Source organism: Canis lupus, chromosome 25 (assembly GCF_048164855.1).
Source record: "Canis lupus baileyi chromosome 25, mCanLup2.hap1, whole genome shotgun sequence".
Classification (NCBI taxonomy): domain Eukaryota; kingdom Metazoa; phylum Chordata; class Mammalia; order Carnivora; family Canidae; genus Canis; species Canis lupus.
Genome location: NC_132862.1, coordinates 19,978,499 through 20,000,018, shown reverse-complemented (window position 1 = coordinate 20,000,018; position 21,520 = coordinate 19,978,499). Strand labels below are relative to the sequence as shown.

The following is a 21,520-nucleotide window of genomic DNA, read 5'->3' as shown; positions in this document are numbered from 1 at the left end:
GAAATATTTCTCCTAATACCAGGTGATACCAGCAGAGAGCTTACCTAACTTGGATTGCAATAGATAATCTCTTGGTTCTTTGAAATAGAGGGACACCTGGATGGCTCAGTGGTTGAGTGTCTGCCTTCGGCTCAGGGCGTGAACCTGGTGTCCAGGATTGAGTCCCACATTGGGCTCCTTGTGGGGTGTCTGCTTCTCCCTTGCCTGTCTCTGCCTCTGTGTGTGTGTGTGTGTGTGTGTGTGTGTGTCTCATGAATAAATAAATAAAACCTTAAAAAAAAAAAAGAGTAGAGACTATGCCTCAGTTGTCTCTGGGTCCTGTGTGCCTAACACATGAGAAATGTTCATTAAGTATGTGCCATGAATGTTAAATAGGGCACTTGCTGTGTGGACTTCCTCTGGAATGATAGAAAAGTATCCCCACATTTATGTGACCTAGAACCTTTCTGAAGCTCTTAGTTCTTGGCCAGCAGAAAAGCACTGTAATTTTTATTACTACAAAATTCACTGGGGGCAGCCCGGGTGGCTCAGCGGTTTAGCGCCGCCTTCAGCTCAGGGTGTGATCCTGGAGACCCGGAATCGAGTCCCACGTTGGGCTCCCTGCATGGGGCCTGCTTCTCCCTCTGCCTGTGTCTCTGCCTCTCTCTCTCTCTCTCTCTGTTTCTCTCATGAATAAATAAATTAAATATTTAAAAAATTCATCGCATTTACTTCAAAGATTAGAAGTTTGAATTTGTATTGTGGATTACTCAAGGTGGACTGTGGTTCTATGGAGACATTATTTCTGCAGTAGCTGGCTACAGTAATACTAACAAGCATGAGGTGCTACTATTCTTACATTATAACTACCATAAAAGATGAGAGAAACTGTCTGGGATTTACCTTAATGTACAGTCTCTGTCAAATACAAGAAATGCAACTTCTACCTCCATTGAATAGGGATGTTTCCAGATAACTCAGTCACTCCTAACAAGATATGTATTTCCTGGCCGGTAGGCTGCATGCTAGACCAACTCTCAAAGAAAAACTCAATAGGAAACAAAGGCTAAAAATATTTATGTGATAAGAAAAGACCAACAATTGTAGATTCTGCATGGAATCCAGAGAGATGAAGTAGTATATGAACTGTAAGCCCAACAATCAAATCAGTTTAACATAGTCTGCTTGACATTTACTTCTCAAGCTAATCACCTCTTGATTGTGACACCATAGGAGAAGGTGATTTAAGTACAGAATCAGACACCCAGCATAGTAGTCATCCACAGAAGAAGATAGAATTTAATCTGCCTTTAGGTTTACAGAGTTGCCTTCCCTGCTTGGGCACATGAATTTATATGATTCTTGGAAAATGTAGGACAAGGAGACCTGGAAATGAGAACTATAGCCAATTGGAGCGACATGGTCAAACAGTCTAGCGTAATAAAAGGTAAAAATATCTCCCCCTACCATTCAATGTATCCGTATAAAGTCTATGCAGCCATTACCCTAAGGTTTGTGTATTCCTTTGGGCAATAAAATGTATATTTAATTGTGTATCTCTTTAAAAGAATCACTTAGTGTGAAATGGAAAGAGAGTTTTAAGCAGGGCAGGGTTCTTCACAATCAGATTGAGAGTTTATGAAAAGGGAAGAATATGTAATTGGCTACAAAAGGTAGGGAGTTTCAGAGTCTGAGGACAGTTGGGAGAATTCGAGGGGCTGCAGCAGTAGTCAGTGCTTGCAAAAGTTAAGTCAAGCCAGCACCTCCAGGAGCTGGTGTGTTACCTTCACCTTTGCCCCCAGCTGGTTTCCAAATGGAAAGGAGCTGCAACTCCAGTCCAGTCCGGCCAGGTTCATTCTCTCCACAGCGCCCTCCCGTGATGAATGGCATTCTTCCTTCCTAAATCAAGTTGATCCCAATGGAAACATTTTCTTTTCCCTTTCCATTGCAATTTAAAAATAAATAAGTAAGTGACCAAAGCCAATTCGGAGATGAAAGCCCATTGAAAAGAAACCATGACGGCAGGCTCATTGTTTGCCCGGTGGAGGAGCACGCAGAGTGGGCACACTCATCTGTTAGCCAGGGAAATAATTAACTGCTGAGATTATTTCTGACTGCTAACTGGAGGAGTAGGACTGCCCTGTGATGTGCCAAGTGTTCCCATAGAAAATCTGCATTCTCCAGGGAAGTGGGGGGAGGGAGAGTGAGGCTTGGAAAAAGTGAATATTGGAGTTTTGGAGCAGGTTGAGAGGTAGCAGGAGGGGAAAGATTTCATCTCTGAGGTGGTCCCATTTTAAATATGTTTTAGCCTTCTTACAGAAAGTGGCTCTCTGTATACGTTTACACACCCGCCTGCCAGCCAGTGCTCCCTCGCCCTCCACTGCCACCCTCCTTTTAAAGCAACAGCTGCCCATTCATGGGACTGTGCAAACACCTGGGCTTCTTGGCTGCATGCGTGCACGCGTATGTGTGTGTGCGTGTGTGTGTGTGTGTGTCTGAGAGAAAGAGGGCATTTTTTTAATAAATTAATTTTTTATTGGTGTTCAATTTACCAACATACAGAATAACACCCAGTGCTCATCCCGTCAAGTGCCCCCCTCAGTGCCCGTCACCCACTCACCCCCACCCCCCACTCTCCTCCCCTTCCACCACCCCTAGTTCGTTTCAAGAGGGCATATTTTATGAGTTTTGCGGAATATAAGGCCATAGTCAGCCTTACAAGATGCCACGAAAGGCAGAAGTTAGTAAACATAGAGAATGGAGCAAAATAGGATTGTGTCAGACCTGCGATTTCACTGAACTCACTGAAAGCAAGACGGACATGGTTTTGTCTAAAAGATGTTGAAAGCCTTATTCCAATAGTTGTATCTGTAGCACGTGGAGTACAGACTTGGGAGGGCAGGTGAGGCTTGCTTTGAGTCTTGTGAGCAGCTGGGTGATCTTGCACAAGACTTTTAACCTAATGCAAAGCTGTATCATCTGTAAAATGGAGACGAAGTATCTACCTCAGGGGATGCTTGGAAGGATTAAATAAAACAGTGTCCATTGGATTAGTGCAAGGTCATAAAAAAACAATATTAGCTCCATTATATGTTGGCTTGCTGTTAGGCTAATTTATTCTTTCTAACATTCTGGTTGTTATAATGTTATAAAATGTTGTTACAGAATAAAATTTCCAATTCTTGAGGAACAGGGCAATTAGAATTTCTTACTGTGTCATCTGAAGAGGAAAACATTCTCCTTAGGAAAACATACCCGCTTTCTAGTTTCTTTTACCTGTAGGGTAGCCATAATGCAACTCTTCAGTATATTGTTTTGTATTATACACTGACTCAAGCACTCTACTAAAACTCACAATGAATTTAAAAAAGAGTAATATGAATATAAAATTACTAAGTCCAACATAGCATGGTTTCTTATTGTTTTGCATTTATTTTGTAGAACATGGAACTCAATATAGCCAGGTCCCATTAGTTTTTCAGTGGCAACCCAGTGAGCTATAACCATCAATTACCTTACTCAAATGGAAGATGGATAAATGATCTTGCTTTTCAGACCCCCAAAGCAATGTCGATTTGGCAAGGAGTAGGAGTTACCATTTTAAAACAATAAATTTTTTCAGGCATGACACATTTTTTATTTCAATTTTTAAATTGTCTTCCAGGTTGTAGGAAAATGTAATGACATTTTTCTGGAAGATGTTCTGAAGTTTAATTAAAATGCAGTTTTAAAACATATCCCTTGTGCTTTGCACTTGTAAATATGAGCATATCAGGAACTTACACAGAGATGTGAATGTTCTCATCCCGATGTTGGGTAGCTCTGGTTGGGAACTGTGTACATTAATCTTTTGACAAAATAGCAGTGTGCCTCTTTTGCACAACTGGGCCCTGTGGGTAACTTCTGTGCAGTGTATTCATAGGAAGAAAACCTGATATTTTAAATTCTCCTCCCTTCCTCTGGGAGGTCGCTGTGTACTCAACAAAAAACCCTTGCTTCTTGTACTTACAGAACTCAAAAAGTTCCTATTAAACCAGAGGCTGCAAAACAAAGGGCACTCTGGTGAAAAGTTGACAACTTAGAGCAGTTATTCGCCAAGCTTCTTGTTACCGGAATAAGAAAATGGCATGACATAGGAGTCTGAAATACTCAAAACTCTGATCCATCTCCTAAATGTCCTGGAAGACATTTTGCTCGACTCTGCTTTTCAGTTGATTCATTCAGAAACTGAAATAACTTTTAAATTTTGTTCAATGAGTATTTATTGAACACCTGCTGTGTACTACTCCTATTCTTTGGTATTAGGTGGTATATATTGAAAGATAAGGTTCCTATCCTTAAGAAGTTCATAAAGAATTAGGGAAGTAACATTGGTAACTTGGAAGGTATAGTACTTCTCTTTAGGAGTTAACCCCATGGCACATGACAATATAATTCATTGAAGTAATGTATTTAGCCTTTGGAAACTTAGTGGCTACCAGTATTTAATACATCCTCTGGAATGTTCAATTGAGTCCTTAGGGTAGCTCACCATGAGCAGCATTTTGCTAACTATATAACAGAATCTTTAGTAATGGTCTTGTTCTTAACACCTGCTGGGTTATTAAATAAAGGGAAGTGGCAAACATTTGTGATTGGAATGTCTGTTACCCTTTATTTGAAGAAGGAACGGTGGCTCTGCTGGGAACACTTAGAACTCTCAATACAAGTGTGTACTATTTACAGAAGATGAACCCTCTCTCAGCTTCAACATATTCCTTCTGTCCATAGCTGATTGTGTTTTTCTGTGGACTTTGTGGTCAAAGGGGGAAAATAGCAGTTAAACTGTAAGATACTCTAGAATTAAACCAAGATTATTCTCAAGTTAACACTCTGTGATGGTGTACGTATTTTAGGATTTCTTACAAAAAGCATTAACTTGTGTTCTTCAAGCACTAATGGGGACCTATTAAACCATATTTCAGTATTTAATTAATGGATTATAAGATACAATTGAAGTTCTACTTGACTTTGTTTTTGTTGGGTCCATTAGTGTTTGGCTAGAAAGAGCTTTTTGAATTTTAAGAAGATTGACTCCCTTTGTTCTTGCTCGGTAAATAAAGTTAAATGCTTGATTTGTTCAACTGGTACTCAGAATAGGTAATAGAAAATTACCATCAAGATATATGATTATGCTGTCTCCGAAGACAAGTGTCTTTCTCAGATTGGTGCTGCCTGCATTCCAAACTAATTTTTATAATGAGTAAGGGAGATGCCAATATTCACTTTATTTCAGGACAGGAAACACCTGGGTAGGTCAGTCAGTTAAGGGTCTGGCTTTTGGTCCCAGCTCAGGTCTTGATCTCAGTGTTACGAGTTCAAGCCCCACATTGGGCTCTGCAATGGGTGTGGAGCCTACTTTCAGGACCAATAATTGACATTACTGGACTTTGATTCATAATTTAATGTAGCCACAAACTTAATGTTCCCCTGAACGGTTGTGTTGTAAACACAAACCTTTAGAACACCCCTGTTTTACAACAATGGCTAATATAAGAGGAGAGGAATAGGGGCTCCACTATCACTTCTTGTCTGTTGAAGTTGGACTCCATAATGTCCATGACTATATCTTAGGTGTCTAATTCAATACCAAATTTGTCTGAATTAAATTGGAGGAAGTTAACACTGAATTAGTGGATTAAGTTTTCTTAATTCTAGAATATTCAGTCCAACTCACCCAGATTTAAATTGTTATTGCTTTATAAACATTACTTAAGTCAAAGCTGAGCCATATTCACTGAGGCTGTAATTTGCTAAGAGTTTATTTATATTTAAACACTTATTATCTTAAATTATATAGTTCAGTTTTTCTTTTGTAGAGAATGCAATGTCATTTAAAAAAATCACCATTTGTTCTTAAAAGGCTCTTTTTGCTTCCTTCATCTTCCCACTCCATCCTTTATCCTATGATTTTAGTCTTTATCATTGCTAGAAGGCCTAGGTATGACTCTAAAGGCAATAATTGTATTAATAATGCTTTAGTGAAACTTGATAACCATAAATTCTCAAGTTCCCTCTTCCCCCTTTGCTTTTCAGGAAGCAGTTATTTGTGAAGAAAAACTTCAAGATGACCTAAATCTAATACTTTATTCCCTTAATATTCAAGTATTTACCAAACCAGTATTTTTAAAAAACATATTTTTCATGTGAAAATTTTTGATGGATTTGGTGTAATCTTAAGCTTTAGAGTTTTAAATGGAGTTCCATAAAATGTGGTCATATCTGTTGTTATGGCACTCCATGCTAGTTGTATTATACAGGTTTAGTGTATTTGCCTTCAATTTTATCCATATCCAACAAATTCATGTGTGAAGCTAAGCACAAATCCTAGATTTTGCTTATTAACATAGATTCACATTTCTTACCAAAAGAAAAAAAAATAGTAAGATGGGCCCTGTTTTGAAGGCTTGGGGACTCAGTGAAAATATGAGTAAGTTCAATCTTTGAATATTTGAACATCCTAGAAACATACCAATCACCTACAGCTCAGACCAATGTCTCCTTATGTGTGTGTATTTCCTTTTTAAAATGTTCATAGAATTTTGGACCATTGAAGTTTCTTGAATGCAGCATTTAGTTGTTTCTTATAAATGTGTGTATCTATCTACCCACTGGAATGAGAGAGTCTTGAGGGCGTTACAATATTTCACTTCTTGTGCATCTTCCAAACATCTAATAGGTATCTAACAGGATTGGGAGCATAAACAGAATACTTCCTAAATGTGTGCTTGCTTGATACATAGACTTTTTGTTTTGTTGTGTTGTTTTACTGATGAGTCGTAAGCTGCAGAGAGTTAAAGAAAAAATTCTGTAGAGGGAAAGATGTTTGTTTTCATCCAAACATAGAAGGAGGAACAAGTAGGATGACACTCACAGTGGAAATGGGATTTCATATGGTGTTACACCATGCTGTTGGTGACCAAAGTCCCCAGAGCTGTGAGTGATACAACAGGAGAGCAGTCTTCCTCAGTGAAGGGTTCCCCCCACCCCCCCAAGTTGTCACATAACTCCAGGGACTCCGCCCCTTTCCCTTTCTCTGGTAAAATCCTCAAGTAGCCCTTTTATGCTTATTGTTGTTACCAGTAAGAGCAAGCTCTTTCAAAATCAGCTTTACATTGGTGAAAATTACCCCGGCCTTAAAGTTCCTAATCTGCCTCTCTCCCTTTTTTCAGCTTGGACTGACTCTCTGGACTGAGTTTCTTTAATCTTTTATCCTGACTTCTCTGCTTTTTTTTTTTTTTTTTCTGCCCTCTCCCATCTTCACTTCAAACTGGACATAGTTCATAAAAGATGTCTAGGTAGTTCAGTCATTCTATTGAATCAAACTTAAATATTGGACGAAATACATTTTAAGTGGTTTTTAACTAAAAGCTAATGTGAAAATGTTGGAATATGTACCAATATAAACATATTATACTTAAGACCATATTTAAATACAGTTACATGTTCCTTCTAGTAGAAATCTTAAAGGGTATACATAATTCACTTTCTGAGTCATGATGTAATTTAGATTATATTTTATTAGACATTCTTTACAAATTTAAAATACTGCTATTTTTACATGCACAGAGGAAAATCAGTTTGGATAATTATATTTAGGCATTATTAAAATCAACCACAAAATAAAGACACTTTATTGTGTCATTTATCAACATACTTGATATGTATACCTAAAGTGCATTATGTTACAAAAAATAGAGAAATTCAGCAGCACCAAGATACATTTACAAAATAAATACATCAGTTGACAAAATAAATTATGGTAAATGTGATAATAATAATTGGATTAGCCTTGGCAAAAAAAAATATTCACAATGACCAATGTGCAGTTTCATAGAGCAATGGGGAAGACAGTTTTATTCCAATGCATTTACAGTATTTACAGACAATAAATATTTCTAATACTTTCCATATGTTCACTATTACAGAATCCTGTAATACGTCCTTTGAAGGTCTTTGCTAAAAATTTCAATGCCTCCTGAAAAGAGAAGGAAGGGAAAGAAGAGGAGAAAATAGGTTAATTCACCCTAACAAATGAAAAGGCATAAAAAATAAACATAGAATTACAATGGTAAAGATTCCAGGGATTTCTTGTAAATATTCCCAAAAAGAGGTATCAGTGGGCTCCACCTGATTCTCCAGAACCTTTGCTATAGGCAGGGTCTTCAATATGATCAAATGATCAATGCAGTGCAGGAAGAGAAAGGGCCTGCATTTCTAATTCTATATCTCTGTCTGAAGGAGACCCTGGGAGAATTTTCCAAAGCTGCCAATTGGCAAGTCTGGGAAGAGAAGGGATACATTTGAGAGTCTGGGAATAAGGCTACGTTGTACAATCTATCATCAAATACACCTTGCTAGAAGTTTATTCCTCAGCGATCCCTGATGAAGGTGATCCAAAGGTTGCTTATTCTGTTCAGGTTTCCATTTGGCCAATCTTTCACTAAGATAATGGCTTTTAGGACAGTAAAGTGTGTGGCTTGGAGTAAATATTGGAAAGATGCATAATTAAGCCGTATGTTTGGTTGATGATTTGTTGATATCAACCATTCCATTAGCTGTCCTTAAACAGTAATGAATGAAACTATTTTTGGATTTTAGTTTTTGGAGTCAAAACTAAGAATTAATTTGTCTCTCGCTCTGCTGGTTTTTGGAACTGATCTGGAATTAGAAATTGAGAAAGCCCATCTTAAATTAGAGAATAAGAATCAATTGATTTAACGTTTAAAACAGCAGTGTTTATTATGCAGAATAAATCACCATCTGGGATTGACATTTCTAACCCTTTCTAAAAACACTATAGTGACAGTATTTTAAGATAGGCTAAGAGCATTTTTCTCTGCTTCTCTCTCTGCCTTTCTCTTCTCTTGTGTCATCTATTTTAGTGGTTTCTAGGGAAGCAACTATAGAATGGAACTCAATTGGCTGTGCCATTGCATTAATAGCCAGTGTGTAGGCAGAGTTTTGGATGGCAGACCCATATGGGAGTGAGACCTACAGAAAAGACAGCTCTTGACAAGTTAGGAACTTTATGTGCAGCTTGAAGAAAGAAAAACAAGCTGAACATTTAGGGGATTTTAATGTCTTAAGAAATGGCCTCTTCACCAATAGTTTTGATTGGAATGGCAAAATAGCTCCTAATTACAGAGAAAATAATTTCAGATTAAAAATTTTAATGGTGGGTAGATGTGGATGTATGTTACCAATAAAATCCAAAAGACCATAAAACTCAATAATTTGTGTGCTGTATCAATTTTAAAATGTTCTTGTACTGAGCAGCATCTAATGACTTGAACTTAAGAATAATGTAAGCAGGGAAGGAATGAAGAGTATTTTGAACAATTATTTCCTCAGAAGGAAAGAAAGAGAAAAGGAATAAAAGACCAAGGAAAAGATCTTTTAATTATATTTCCCCTTGTCCAGCCAGTTTGCTTGTTAAAATGGCACATTTTGGAACAGCCAAGCAAAACATATAACATGACCTGAAAATATATGTGTATATTTTGTGTGCGTGTGTGTATGAAAGCACTTGAGAGTCTCTTTTGAATATTTAAAAGCTTTTGTATTATTTCTAAGTCAGTATTTATGAAGGCAAAATATATGGTAACTAAATAAGTCCTACTGTATCTGGACATCTCATTTGCAACATCAAAAATTCCAAAACGTAGTTTCCAACATTTAAACTATATATTCCCCACTGGTTCATGTCAGAGGAGCGTGTTAGCTGAATGATTTCTCTTAAGAAATACTACTACATATACTGAATAATTTCTCTTAAGAAATACTACATATAAGAAATACTACATACGTGCTTGCCATATCATCAGACCTCAGATCACTGTATAAGAATGCAAAGAGACTAAAGAGAGGACACTAATAAAAGACTGTTTGCTTACAAAACTTTAAAGTAGTTATTCTGAAAAGATTCTCTTTGGATTAGAACATTTGCATGGCCCCATATATTCTCATCAGTACACTCCTAAATTTCCCCGATCTTCTCTGCACCTCTCTTGGGTTGTACTGGGAGAGTGCCAACATCCGGCTGCCAAACAAACAGTGCTTTCCATGAATGTCCCTCACAACCAGGGAACAGAAAGGAGAAAGTAGAAGCATTCTATTTCTTTCAGTCCTGGGTCTGGATTTGATTAGGCCACTGCCTAATTTTTACTAGATCTCCTTTAACTTAGGGTAGCTTTGGACATAAGAACTGATGAGTGCTGAATTTCATTAAATTCCCAGATACTTCTAAGCACTGCAAATCCTAAATAAATGAAATCCATAAAAAAATTATACTTTTGTTTTTAGAACTCTAACATATGTATGTACACACACCGAGAGTAAGACAATGGATAAAAATAGGTTCTGACAATAAAGCCCTCGCATTAGGAATAAATATGTACAGTTAAGATCCTATCTCAAAATACATTGAATATGTGCTTTGAGCCAAGATTTATAGAGTTCTTTACCCACGATAGATCCATTAAGTATTTGGAGACTAGGTCATTCACTCTGCTGATGGTTTCTCTAGTTTTATTATTCCTTAGTTACTGAAGTGGAAATATTTGTCCAAGATAATTAGCATTTTATATGCTATTTAATGATGAGTTTTGTCAACCTAACTCAAAGAGCGAAGTGATGGTACACAGGTTCAAACTCCCCTTTGAAACATCACTCCGTAATCCTATCTCTACTAGTCAGAGGAAAGGCCTGCAGAAGTAACAAGGGACTCTAATTAACGAGATCATTAGCTGCATATGACATGTCCTTGTGTGGTTTCCTCTTTCAAACCCCACGGGAGAGCTAGGCTGAAAAGTAAAAACCAAGAAAAGATCCTGTTGGTGGCAATGCCCGAACCAAGTTAAATATAATTAAATGAAAAATGTGACCGACTCAGAATTGTCTATGGTATGGTATTGTTCTGTAGTGTTCATAGATAATTTCAAAGCCTTCTGTGTCTGCCCCTGAAGTGAAAAAAGGTAAGAAATGAGAAAACGGTCCAGAAATTTTGCCAAGGTGTGAGAGTAGGGGAATAAATACACTTCGCCAGCAATTGATGAAGGTGGTCCCTGGCTTCTGAAGCCTGACTAAGAAGAGAAATTCTTTAGTAGAGTAGTTAAGGACTGGTATTGGGGTTGTGATGGTGGACGAAGAGAAACAGGTTATCCAACCCCTGTATGCATTTAAGGGGTGGGAGGACACTGCTTGAAGGCAGATGATATACTGAACCATCTTGCTTTTGTAAGCTTTTAAATTGTGGAGCGATTGATAGAGGGACAGGAAGGGAGGACATTCTAGGTTTGTCCAAGCCTATGGACATGGTGGAAGGGACACTAACACACCCCAGCTGAGAGCACCAAGGAAAGACTATGAGGCATAGAAGCCAGTTACCGTAAATTGAGCTCCAGCGATGTCGCTGAGATGTCATATGGGTGGTCGCCTTCTAGCCCACTTTCAGCCACGCCAGAGTTTAGCCAGGCAGACCGAGTTCGACGTTTCTTTTTTTCCTGCTCCTTGCGTTTTCCGGGTTTGCCTTTCTTTTTCTTGCCAGGTGTCTTCAGTGGCTGCTCCTTGTATGTCTCCACCTTGTTGGTTTCCTGAGTTAGGTATCTGCCCTCATCATCAGACCCAAATCGGACGGGGTGGTTCTTTGTGTTGGGAGCAGGCTTGGAGTTGGGGGAAACCTCCGAGGTAGCTCTGATTTCTGCTGTGTGGATTTCTGCAATCAGGTGATGAAGGAAGAATCGTCGCCGTAAGTCTTGGATAGATTTCCCCTTGTCATGAAGGAGCTGATGTTCAGACACAGCTCTTTTGCTTTAAGAAAAAAAGGCAGGAGAGGAAGAAAAGAATTTTTTAGTTGTTGGTATAAACCTCAAAGACAAGAGGAAAGGCCTTTAGTTTTCTAGTTGGTCCTATACAGAGTGTAAGCTGGAAGGGCAGCAAGCTTGTGGAGCGGGGATAGAGCAGGGTGGGAAGGGAGTGTGGGCACTTAGGAGTCTGCAGCCCCAAATCTCATTTATGCTATTCTATCTAGATCTGTGACTTTGCTGAGAACATCGGCCTCTCCACTGAAAAGGAAGGAGTCAGATTCAGAGATTTCTAGGCTCTCTTCTCAACTGAAAACATTATGATTCAGTTATTCTCAGCAATGGACAGAAACCACTAAACTTATTTTCACATTTTTCAGACTTGTGTTGGGAAAATAAATCCAGAAGTTCCAGCTTGTGAAATTAAAAGGAGGGTGAATTTACCTGACTACTCACCCAGGCACATGCACCTCACACACACACACACACACACACACACACACACACACACATACATGCACACACACTCTGCTCCCCTAACAAGATGCCAATAGTACTGAAACTCAAAGAACTGCAAGCTGTAAGAGTAAAAGAAACAAAGGCTGAGGATGACGTGAGCAGTAAAGCCTGTCGAGGGAACTATCTAACAGACTGAATTTTAATATGATAGACTACAGGCTACCAAGGACCTACCTACATTTGAAAGCCAAGTGTCAGAGAGAGACAGAGTACGTGTATTTTTCTGTAAAGTAGTGGGTAGTGTCTTTAAAACGGTTTTCTCTGTGTTTAAATTGAGATGATTCTATTTCTCCCATGCATCAAGTTATTTTTAAGTTCAGAATTTCAGAGGGTATTATCCTTAATTGAGACATTCACTTTTCTACTTGTTCTCTTTGTCCTAAAAAACATCTCTAGGAACAAGTATGAAGTGACTTTTCTGTTTCTTTTTTATTTTTTTAAATATTTTATTTATTTATCATGACACACACACACACACACAGAGACAGAGAGAGGCAGAGACAACAGGCAGAGGGAGAAGCAGGCTCCATGCAGGGAGCCCGACATGTGACTCAATCCTGGGAATCCAAGATCATACCCTGGGCCAAAGGCAGGCACTAAACCACTGAGCCACCCAGGGATTCCCCGACTTTTCTGTTTAAACAACACTTTAATGAAAATATAGTGGAAAAGAATAAACTCATCTCCCATCAATCCATTCAGATGGCAGCCTGACTCTTGTTTAAATGTCCATCCACATTATTCTCCACATATATGATGAACCATATGTAGGGGTCACATACATTAATGAGTCATATCATGCCCTGCTTCAACCCCATCTTACCTTACTCCCATTTCTACCACTGTGTAACTCTTCAGAGTGCTTCATTTTCAAGTGTCTCAGGGTACCTCCCAGGGCTATCTACCATGTATTCCTACCTCTCTGACACACCATCGCTGGGTCCCTTATTTGCCTTCATTAGTACAGCTTTTTTAACTCCTCAGAGAAAAAGAACGATAAAAATGGCATTATCTTCATTTTATAGGTAGGGAAGTTGAGGTTCAGAGAGATTAAATGACTTGCCCTTGCCCACAAAATGAGAACAGATAGAACCAAGCATCTAAAAACCAGGTCCCCTGATTCGGAAGCCAGAGATTGCCTTTCAACTACCTCAACCCTTTCTCCTATGGAAGCAGAAGTATATGTTGAGGAAACCAAGAAGTGAAGGGCATAGAGTAAAAAGCCTGAGGTGGAAACCCTGACAGTGGGCAAATGGTAGCAATGTATCAGTTTCCTTGAAGGCCAAGCTTACTGCTCCGAGAAGTCCATTTTTTCATCTCCCAAATAAGGAACTAGGATTGCTAGAGTTTGGATGGTCCCTGGGGAAATTGAGAGATTTCTTAGGTGTACTGTGAACCAAAGAGGAGTAAGACATGAAAATACCAGCATTACTTCTCTAGACCCGATAGCCAGTATACCAGCTTCCTTTTAGTATTTTGGTGTGTGGACCAACTTTAAGCCATGCAGCTTGTTCAAAAAAGACATGACTTAATGGAAAGGAATTTAACAGGAGCCTGGCTTAAATGAGGCATGAAGGAGTCTCTCTTCCTTTTTGAAGGTGCCATATGTGACTAGATTAAAATTCACTTAGTTTATGGTAACAGCTAGTATTCTGGAAACTTTTAATAATATACAAATTTGAGGTTTGGGCACAATATAGTTATACTCTCTAGTAACATTTTTAAAGAATAGGACTGAATTAATTGCATATTTCCTAAGTATTGCAGTTGAATAAGTACCTTTTAGCAAAGCGTCAATTAAAAGAAGTTCTTAACTAGTGATCATTTATAGTATCTGGGGTTTTTATTTCTTTCGCAATTCCTGGCAGATAACCACCCCATTTGTATTGCTCTCCAAATGTATAATACAGCTCATTCTAGCTTAACCCCAAAGCCAAAAGTTTTAATGGTCGGTCTGTCCTAATCAGGCCACCACTGCTTATGCCCCCTCTGCCTGGCATATACGCCTGTCATCTTGGCCAGCCTGTCAACTGTGAGTCACAGTGCCTTCTTAACCCAAGCACTGCACTTTCCCAGGATGGTTCTCATGAGAAAAGGAATGATCATTCTATCCTTCTGTTTTATAAAAAGTCTACAAAGATGGTACAACTCTGTCCAGTTTAAAATAGCATTTCTCTTGTGAGGTACAAAGCTTCTTTCTGCCTTTTAGGGGTAATTGTTGATATAATATTAGAAAACAAAGATTTCCTTAATGCTAAATCTGAAATGCTGTTAACACTACGAACGGTTCAAAGATGTCTGCATTTAAAATATTGTGAAGAATGGATTTCTGACCGGGCAACTGAATTGGAAGATCAGGAATATAATCCTATCTTTATCATCAACAAGGAATAAGATCCATAGAGCATTTTATTTACTTTCAAAATATGACATGAACTGACACCAGGGTAAATAACTAGCATGTACAAACTGATATATATAGGTGAGGAGCAATGAATCCAAATTAAGGAGGCTTTCAACTTAGAGAAGTCTGAAATATTTAAGTTGTATATACAGCCTCAATAACAGTCTATTATTCTATTCCCCTGCGAATATCCCATAGCACAGTAGTTCGCATGGCATTTGTTACAATCCTAATATGGTATTGTATGGCCTGTGATTATTGTAAAATTTTTTTTCAGAAATATGGGGGAAATGCTTAATACTGATAACTATGGATTCAGTCAAAATGTAGCTCTTCTGCTCTAAAGAAAAATCATCCTCAAGGAAGTTTTCAGGGAGGAGAGTCAATTCAAGGAGCTATCAAGGAACGCAGGGAGTAAAGGGAATGATGGAACTGCCTCTTCCAACACGGGAAAGAGCAGCATGTTTGTGCTGATGCTCAGCTACTTAGGAAGGAGTCTGGGTTTGCGAAGAAAAGTTCTGTGGTACATGCGCAGGTCAGGGTTCGGGTGTTAGAGTGAAGATGACTCACCACAAGTCCCTTCCAACCCAAATGACTCAGTCAGAAGTAATGCTTTTCATTAAATGGAATAGACCCAGTCTGGCTCCTAAGCAAATCAGCCAATTATGTTTTCGGTTTCTGAATCTGCGGGAATTCCCTATCTAACTTAAACACAAAGGTTGCTACCTGCCAAAAGGGGGACAGAATTGGGACAAGAATATCTGTAGACCTCACTCTCCAACCTCCAATTTATTCACACTCTAGCTCCACTAATTAAAATCTTCTGAACTATCACAACTTATAATTGCTTCCTTGGGTGGCTTAGGAAGCATTATTGTTGTAGTGGTCCTCTTCCCTGCTCCCTAAAGTCAGGGCCTCCTTAGAAAAACATCTAAAAGCAATTTCCCCAATCCTTGGTGTGAAAAGTAATTGGGGTGTAATATGTTTGATTATATGTTAATATTTCTTTCAAGAAATTAGGTTGATTTCATGTAACAGTAGACTAATATTTTGTCTAGCACACAGAATTTACTGTTACTTGGCAGCAATGCAAAAATAATGACTTGTTTTTTTAAACTCCATGTGGCTGTGATAATTTGATGAAACATCTTCATCTACTGATGATTTCAGCCTTCATGAAAAACCATGGCTGTAATATGATGATCTATTAGCCATTAACTATAAGAATGTTTTGTGGTAGTTTATAACCATCTGCTGAGTGTGAGTGTTTAACTACAATATTATATTTCACCCACAAACAAAACTGTAACAGAGTCTCTGGCTGTTAAATGGTTTCTGATGTGTATTTTGCAAGGTGCAACAAAGAAAGAGTTAAAAATAGCCTTTAGGACAACTTAGCACTATTTTTATGTCATAACTGTGGATTTAATCATGGTCCATTTACTGTTTCTCAAAAGAGAAAACAGGTATTTCTCAAGCCACTGTTAAGAAAGAACTGGCTCAGTTCCAAGACACTGTTTCTCGGCCAGTATTTAGGCGTGCTTTTAAAAATTCACTCTTCATCTGTATTTATATATGGACTTTAAACAATTTAATACAAGTCTCAAAAGGAGCAAAAAGTCTGAAGACAATTTTCAGAAACACATCAGCAAAATGCTGATTTGAAGAATACAATGCAGCTTTATCTTCAGTACAATGTTCTACACAATTTGCCTTAGGAGATTCATAATAGATTTTCATTTTGGTGCCAAGGTTCAGACACGTCTAAAGTAATTTCATTTAAGGATTTTCTGCTGTAATAATAATAGACCAAGGGCACATATAAAACAGTTGCCTTTTTGTACACCCTCGGGAATTTACAAGGAAGCACCATGAACTTGATTGTAAATATTGGATATTGCTATTTTTATTGTTGGTGTAAAAGCTCCTTAATTCCTTCTCCAGAGGCAAACTCCTTTCAGTTCTCAAACTTTTATGCTTTTCCCATCCTGAACACGGAGTCTGCAGCTTAAAGATCACCCAAAGATGGCATTTACACACATTACCGTACTGCTAGGTCCAACAGATTATTAAGATAGTGTTACTCTACTGCTCTTCCAACTTTTCAGTCACACAACATGGTAATATTTCTCTGGTGTGCTTAGATGTATGATTATGTTAAAGTCAAAATTATCCTTAAGAGAACCACCAAACGAGAATGCCAAAATACAAGCTTTCAGTCTACAATGCAAATATTTGACTCCAGATTAAAGAACTGTTAGCAATAATTCCAAGAAAAAAAAATAAAAAAAAAAAACAAGTTTCCACACCCAATATTCATTTTGGAGTCAAGCACTCCAGCGTTCCTGAACTGTATCAATACTAATGCTGGAGCTGTGCCATTGCAAAGTTGTTACTACTTTATTATATAATATGCCTTCATTATGTAATGTGGTCCATTTTATATGCTTAAAATTATGTCATTCATAATAAAGTCAGATGTAAGGCTTTTGCTTTTCACACACACACACACACACACACACGCACACACACACACTGCCACCCACATTCAGTTTGTAAATCAAACGCACACAGATGTAGGTCCTCCCCGGCTCCCTCAGCCTCTTCCGAGTTATCTCCCACTTGTAATCAATCCTCAGGGTTCCCCCAAACCTTCCCAGGTCCTGAAAGTGGAACCTTCCCCTTTCACTGGAGGCAGATGAGCTTTGTCTAGCGGAGATCTCTGCGCTCCCTCTTACGGAAACTCCTGGAAAATTGGTCTCTCCTGCCTGTCTCCCCTAGAGGTCCGACCAGTTCTCCCGCCGGGGTTGCGGGCACCGTCTCGGCCCCCCGGCAGGTAGCCGGATCTCCCCGCTTTCGGAGTCGGGCAGGGAGCATCCGTGACCGCTGCGAGCCCTCGGCAGCGCCCCAGCCTGGCGGCCTCTCCCACTGGCCTTCCCAGCCCTCACCCGGCGCCCCGGGGAGCGCGGGGGCACTTACAGCCGGCGGCCGAGCTCCTCCACCGAGCGCCCGCAGGAGGGCACCGAGTAGCTCAGCAGGAACACCGCGACGCCCCACTGCTGAACCAGCCTCCGCAGCATCGTCCCCTGTCGCTCGCGGGACCTGCAACAGAGCGAAAGGGCCCGAGGGGTCAGCCCGCGATCCCCATCTCCCCCGGACTACCACGCTCCCCGTTTCAGCGGGCTCTCCAGCAGCCTCTTCAACCCCAAGGGCATCTCCCAAGTTGCAAAGAAAAGAAGAAGAAAAGAAAAAAGAAAAAAAGAAAAAAGAAAGAAAAAGGAGCACACGCAACTTTCTCTGAAGCCTCTCAGCACTTACTTATTTAGGAATCAGCTACTGCAACTGTGCTTTTCCCAAAATCACACAGGCGAAAAGGGACCAAAAGGGGGGGAAAAAACAAAAAGAAAAAAAGAAAAAACCAAACCAAAACAAAATCAGAGACGGTCCTCTGAAATAACAACCACAATGAAATGCTTTTATATACGCATCAAGGATGAGCAGCGTGTGGACACGTCTTCCCTAGCAAAGTCTCATTAGATCTGGCCGGCACTTCTCCCGGGTTCGTGGAGCCGAGCTGACCCCTTCCTAAAAAGAGAAGAAAAAGTTTCCCCCTCGGAAGTCAGCTTCTTCGCGAACTAGGCCGTCTTGCTCCAGAGCCACTTGTAGAGACCCACGTATATATACATAGCTGTCCGTCTACCTCCTCTGGTGGGCTGGTTGCTTCCGGAAAGTTGATGCCGCACACCCTGGGAACAAGTTTCAAGTGCGCGTGTCGTCGACCAGGAGGGCCAGGTGGCCAGGAGGGCGGGGAGGCGGCGCGCGCAGGGGAGGCGGCGGCCCGAGCGGCCGGGCAGCGGCGGCCCCCGTCACGGGCGGGGAGGCATGCCGGCCGGGCGGCGCAGGTTGGACGCGAGTTGAAAGCCTAGCGGAGGAAGGTTCACACGCTCCCGGGCAAACCTGCCGGAGAAGTGAGCTAGTCGCAAAGAGGTGGCGCCCTTGGAACGCGCGCGGGGCGAGCGAGGGCGCGGGCGCGCGGGGGGCGGGGGCGGCGGCGGCGGGGAGCCCGGGGCTGGGAGTGCGCGGCGAGCGGCGGAGCTGCCCGGAGGCGCGCCGAGCCCCCCCACCCCGCCCACCCCGTCCACCGCGTCCACCGCGTCCACCGCGTCCACCCCCGTCCACCCCCGTCCACCCCGGGGCGCCGGTCCAGCCGCGCAGTCCCGGGGCCGGAGCCGGGGCCGGGGCCGGGGGCGGGGGCGGATCCGCTCGTTCCCGCGGGGACTGCGCGGCGGAGCGGCGAGCGGAGGTCCCCGAGGGCGCGCGGGCGGCCCCGGAGCAGCCCCGGCTCCCCGCGCGCCGCAGCGGCCGCGCCCGGCTGGACCCGCGGGCGCCGAGGCCGCCGAGGCCGCCGGGGAGCAGGGGCCGCAGGGCGCGGGCGCCCGGGATCCTCCGCGGGGAGCTCGCGAGCGGTTGACCCGGGGCTTCAAGGAGCCGCGACTCCAACCGGGAGCTCGGGGAGCGAGATGGGAACCCTCCTCCCCGGCCCTTTCGGGGGACCCGCTGAGTGGGGAGCATCGCTAAGGCGTGGGGGTGTAGGAGGCGGGGTGCAGAGCCTAAGCTTAGAAGAGTCCGAAAGACTTGAGACTTCAGGTCGGGATTGCATTCGTTGCTGTCTTGGAACAGCCGAGGACGTGTGGCGGTGGTCCCGGGAGACCCGCGTGCGTGCTGCACCCTCCTTTGGACTGCCGAGGGGCGACACTCCTGCGGCGCGCACGCGGCCCTCCGGCCACCCGCAGGCCTCTGACCCGCGCGCCCCCGGGCAGCTGCGCTCTCCCCCGCAGCCCACCGCAGCCCCCGCCCAGCCCCCTGTTACATATTCTGGGATGGCCCTATCCGGGTCGCTTCAGCCCGCAGATGAAGCGGAACTACCGCTGTGTACGCTGCTCGGCCTCGGAGGAGCGAAGGGAAAGCGGGGGACTCTTCCCAAACTATTGGGCGGGGAAGAAGGACGGCCCCGAATTACTGGGCAGTATCATCTGCAGAAAGGACTGCGGCGGCTGTGAACGCCCGCCCCGCGGACTCTATCTTTCTGAAATGAACGCGGGTAGTTGGGAACCACTCAAGGGATGCTTGTCTTCCAGACAGACAACCCCACTGGTACGTTGCAGCACTCTCTGGAAGGCTTAGGGAGATTTGAGATGATTTCGGGAGCCTGACCTTTATCAAGCCTGGCTTCCTGGCGGATGCTCCACAGATTTTACCGACGGTGGGTGAAACAGCGCCCTCTCCCTCGCGGGGCTCGGCTCCCTCTCCCCCTCCTTAAGTGCAGATAGTCAGCCAGCAGTTCACATTAGCTGCTTAGTTTGGGTGGGAGTCACCCCTTCTTACAAGCTCCTTTCTTTCTCCCTCATTTGATTACTCTAAACTCCACACTTAAAAAACTTGGCTTCCTCCCACTGGAAAAAAAAAAAATCTGGGAATTTCCACAATTCCCTCGTTTAAGAATTTCTAAATGTTAGATCTGTTTGCATGGCATGAAAAGACAAAGTATCAGCGCTCAGAAATGTCAACCTTTGAACCCCTGACGCTTTCTGATTTATAATAATTTCTTTCCAAAAAGAAGCAGGAGCCTTAATGTAACCGTTAGATCTGAAGGAGGAAAAAATCTAGAAAGAAAAAGTAAATCACAAATGAACTATTTAATACTTGCAAGTTATTTAATATTAAAATGATAATATTTGCTTCCACAGTAAAAAAAAAAAAAAAAAAAAATAACAACCCAAAGGTACTTAGCCAAATTTTAAACTACCCAGGCTTTAAAAAGTCAACCCTCTCCCAATAAAAGGTTAAAAGTCAGATCGAAAATATCAAATCACTTAGGCCGTAAATAAATTCATTATACTCTGAGAACACTATAAATTAAAGACTGGCATCAATAGACTGCTTTGATTTATGTTGCTTTTTCTACTAATGAAACAAAATTGACCCTCCTCTCCCTCCTTTCTTTTCCCCCACACACTCTTCTGGTGTTAATGGCAAAACATCTATCAAATATTTTTAGAATTTCCTCTCCTCCACAAAAAGAGAAAATATAGACACAGGAAAAATAAATAGTCTTTATATACTTGGAATCCTGAAGCTTCCTCATAATGTATTACTTCACCTTTTCCTTGATTTACAGTCCTCTCTTCTCTTCTGGCCAAACGAAGGGGATCTTCTCAGCAGTCTCTTCCAGAAATTGATTTTTTTTTTTTTTTGCTTCAAAAGAGTAAAATGAAGTCTTAAATGAATGAAAAACTTCCTAAGGAAGCGTTTCTATTCTCACTAAAGGCAATTATTAGAAAGCAGGTACCTCTTCTAAGCTGCCTTGTTACTTCAAGCAGAAATTCTCCTCAATATATACTCGGGACCCTGCCTTTCTGCCTTTCTGAAAAGGATATTTTCTGACATCATAATCTCATTCCCAATATAACTGAATAACCTCCATGATAATGCTGAGAACACATGACTACAAATGAGATGACTCCACACTAGGAGGGTTTGGGTTTTTTTTCCCCCCCTGGGCTTAGGCGGAGAGTGAGTGCCAACAGAGGCTGAATGTCTGCTTAGGCCTTGCTTTCACCTAAATGCACCTTAGCAAATAGGAGGATTTGAAGGCCTGTCTTTAATCTGAAGTATTTCCATGTGAAGACAGGTTAGCATTGTGAGATCTACACCTACACGAATGCCTAGCTCATGAGCAAGCCCCAGACTCCCATCTTCCAGTCCCTCATGGCAG

At 41.6% G+C, this 21,520-nt stretch overlaps 1 protein-coding gene across 6 annotated transcripts in view; it reads right to left on the bottom strand.

Annotated features, from left to right (window-relative positions):
* Positions 1 to 7,520: 7,520 nt before the first annotated feature.
* The window catches only part of PTHLH (parathyroid hormone like hormone), a 119,263-nt gene continuing 105,263 nt past the window's right edge, over positions 7,521 to 21,520 (bottom strand). The window contains exons 1-5 of one of the 6 annotated variants that reach the window (XM_072798490.1): positions 18,446 to 18,697; positions 18,230 to 18,330; positions 17,725 to 17,847; positions 11,407 to 11,829; positions 7,521 to 7,996 (exon numbers count right to left, since the gene is read on the bottom strand). In XM_072798490.1, coding sequence (XP_072654591.1) covers positions 7,987 to 7,996; positions 11,407 to 11,829; positions 17,725 to 17,825 — 534 coding nt within the window. In that variant the 5' untranslated portion in view covers positions 17,826 to 17,847; positions 18,230 to 18,330; positions 18,446 to 18,697 and the 3' untranslated portion in view covers positions 7,521 to 7,986. Of the gene's footprint in view, positions 7,997 to 11,406; positions 11,830 to 17,724; positions 17,848 to 18,063; positions 18,698 to 20,905; positions 21,112 to 21,520 lie in introns of those variants that run through there. The other 5 variants (XM_072798488.1, XM_072798493.1, XM_072798489.1 and 2 more) reach the window with 5 other exon arrangements.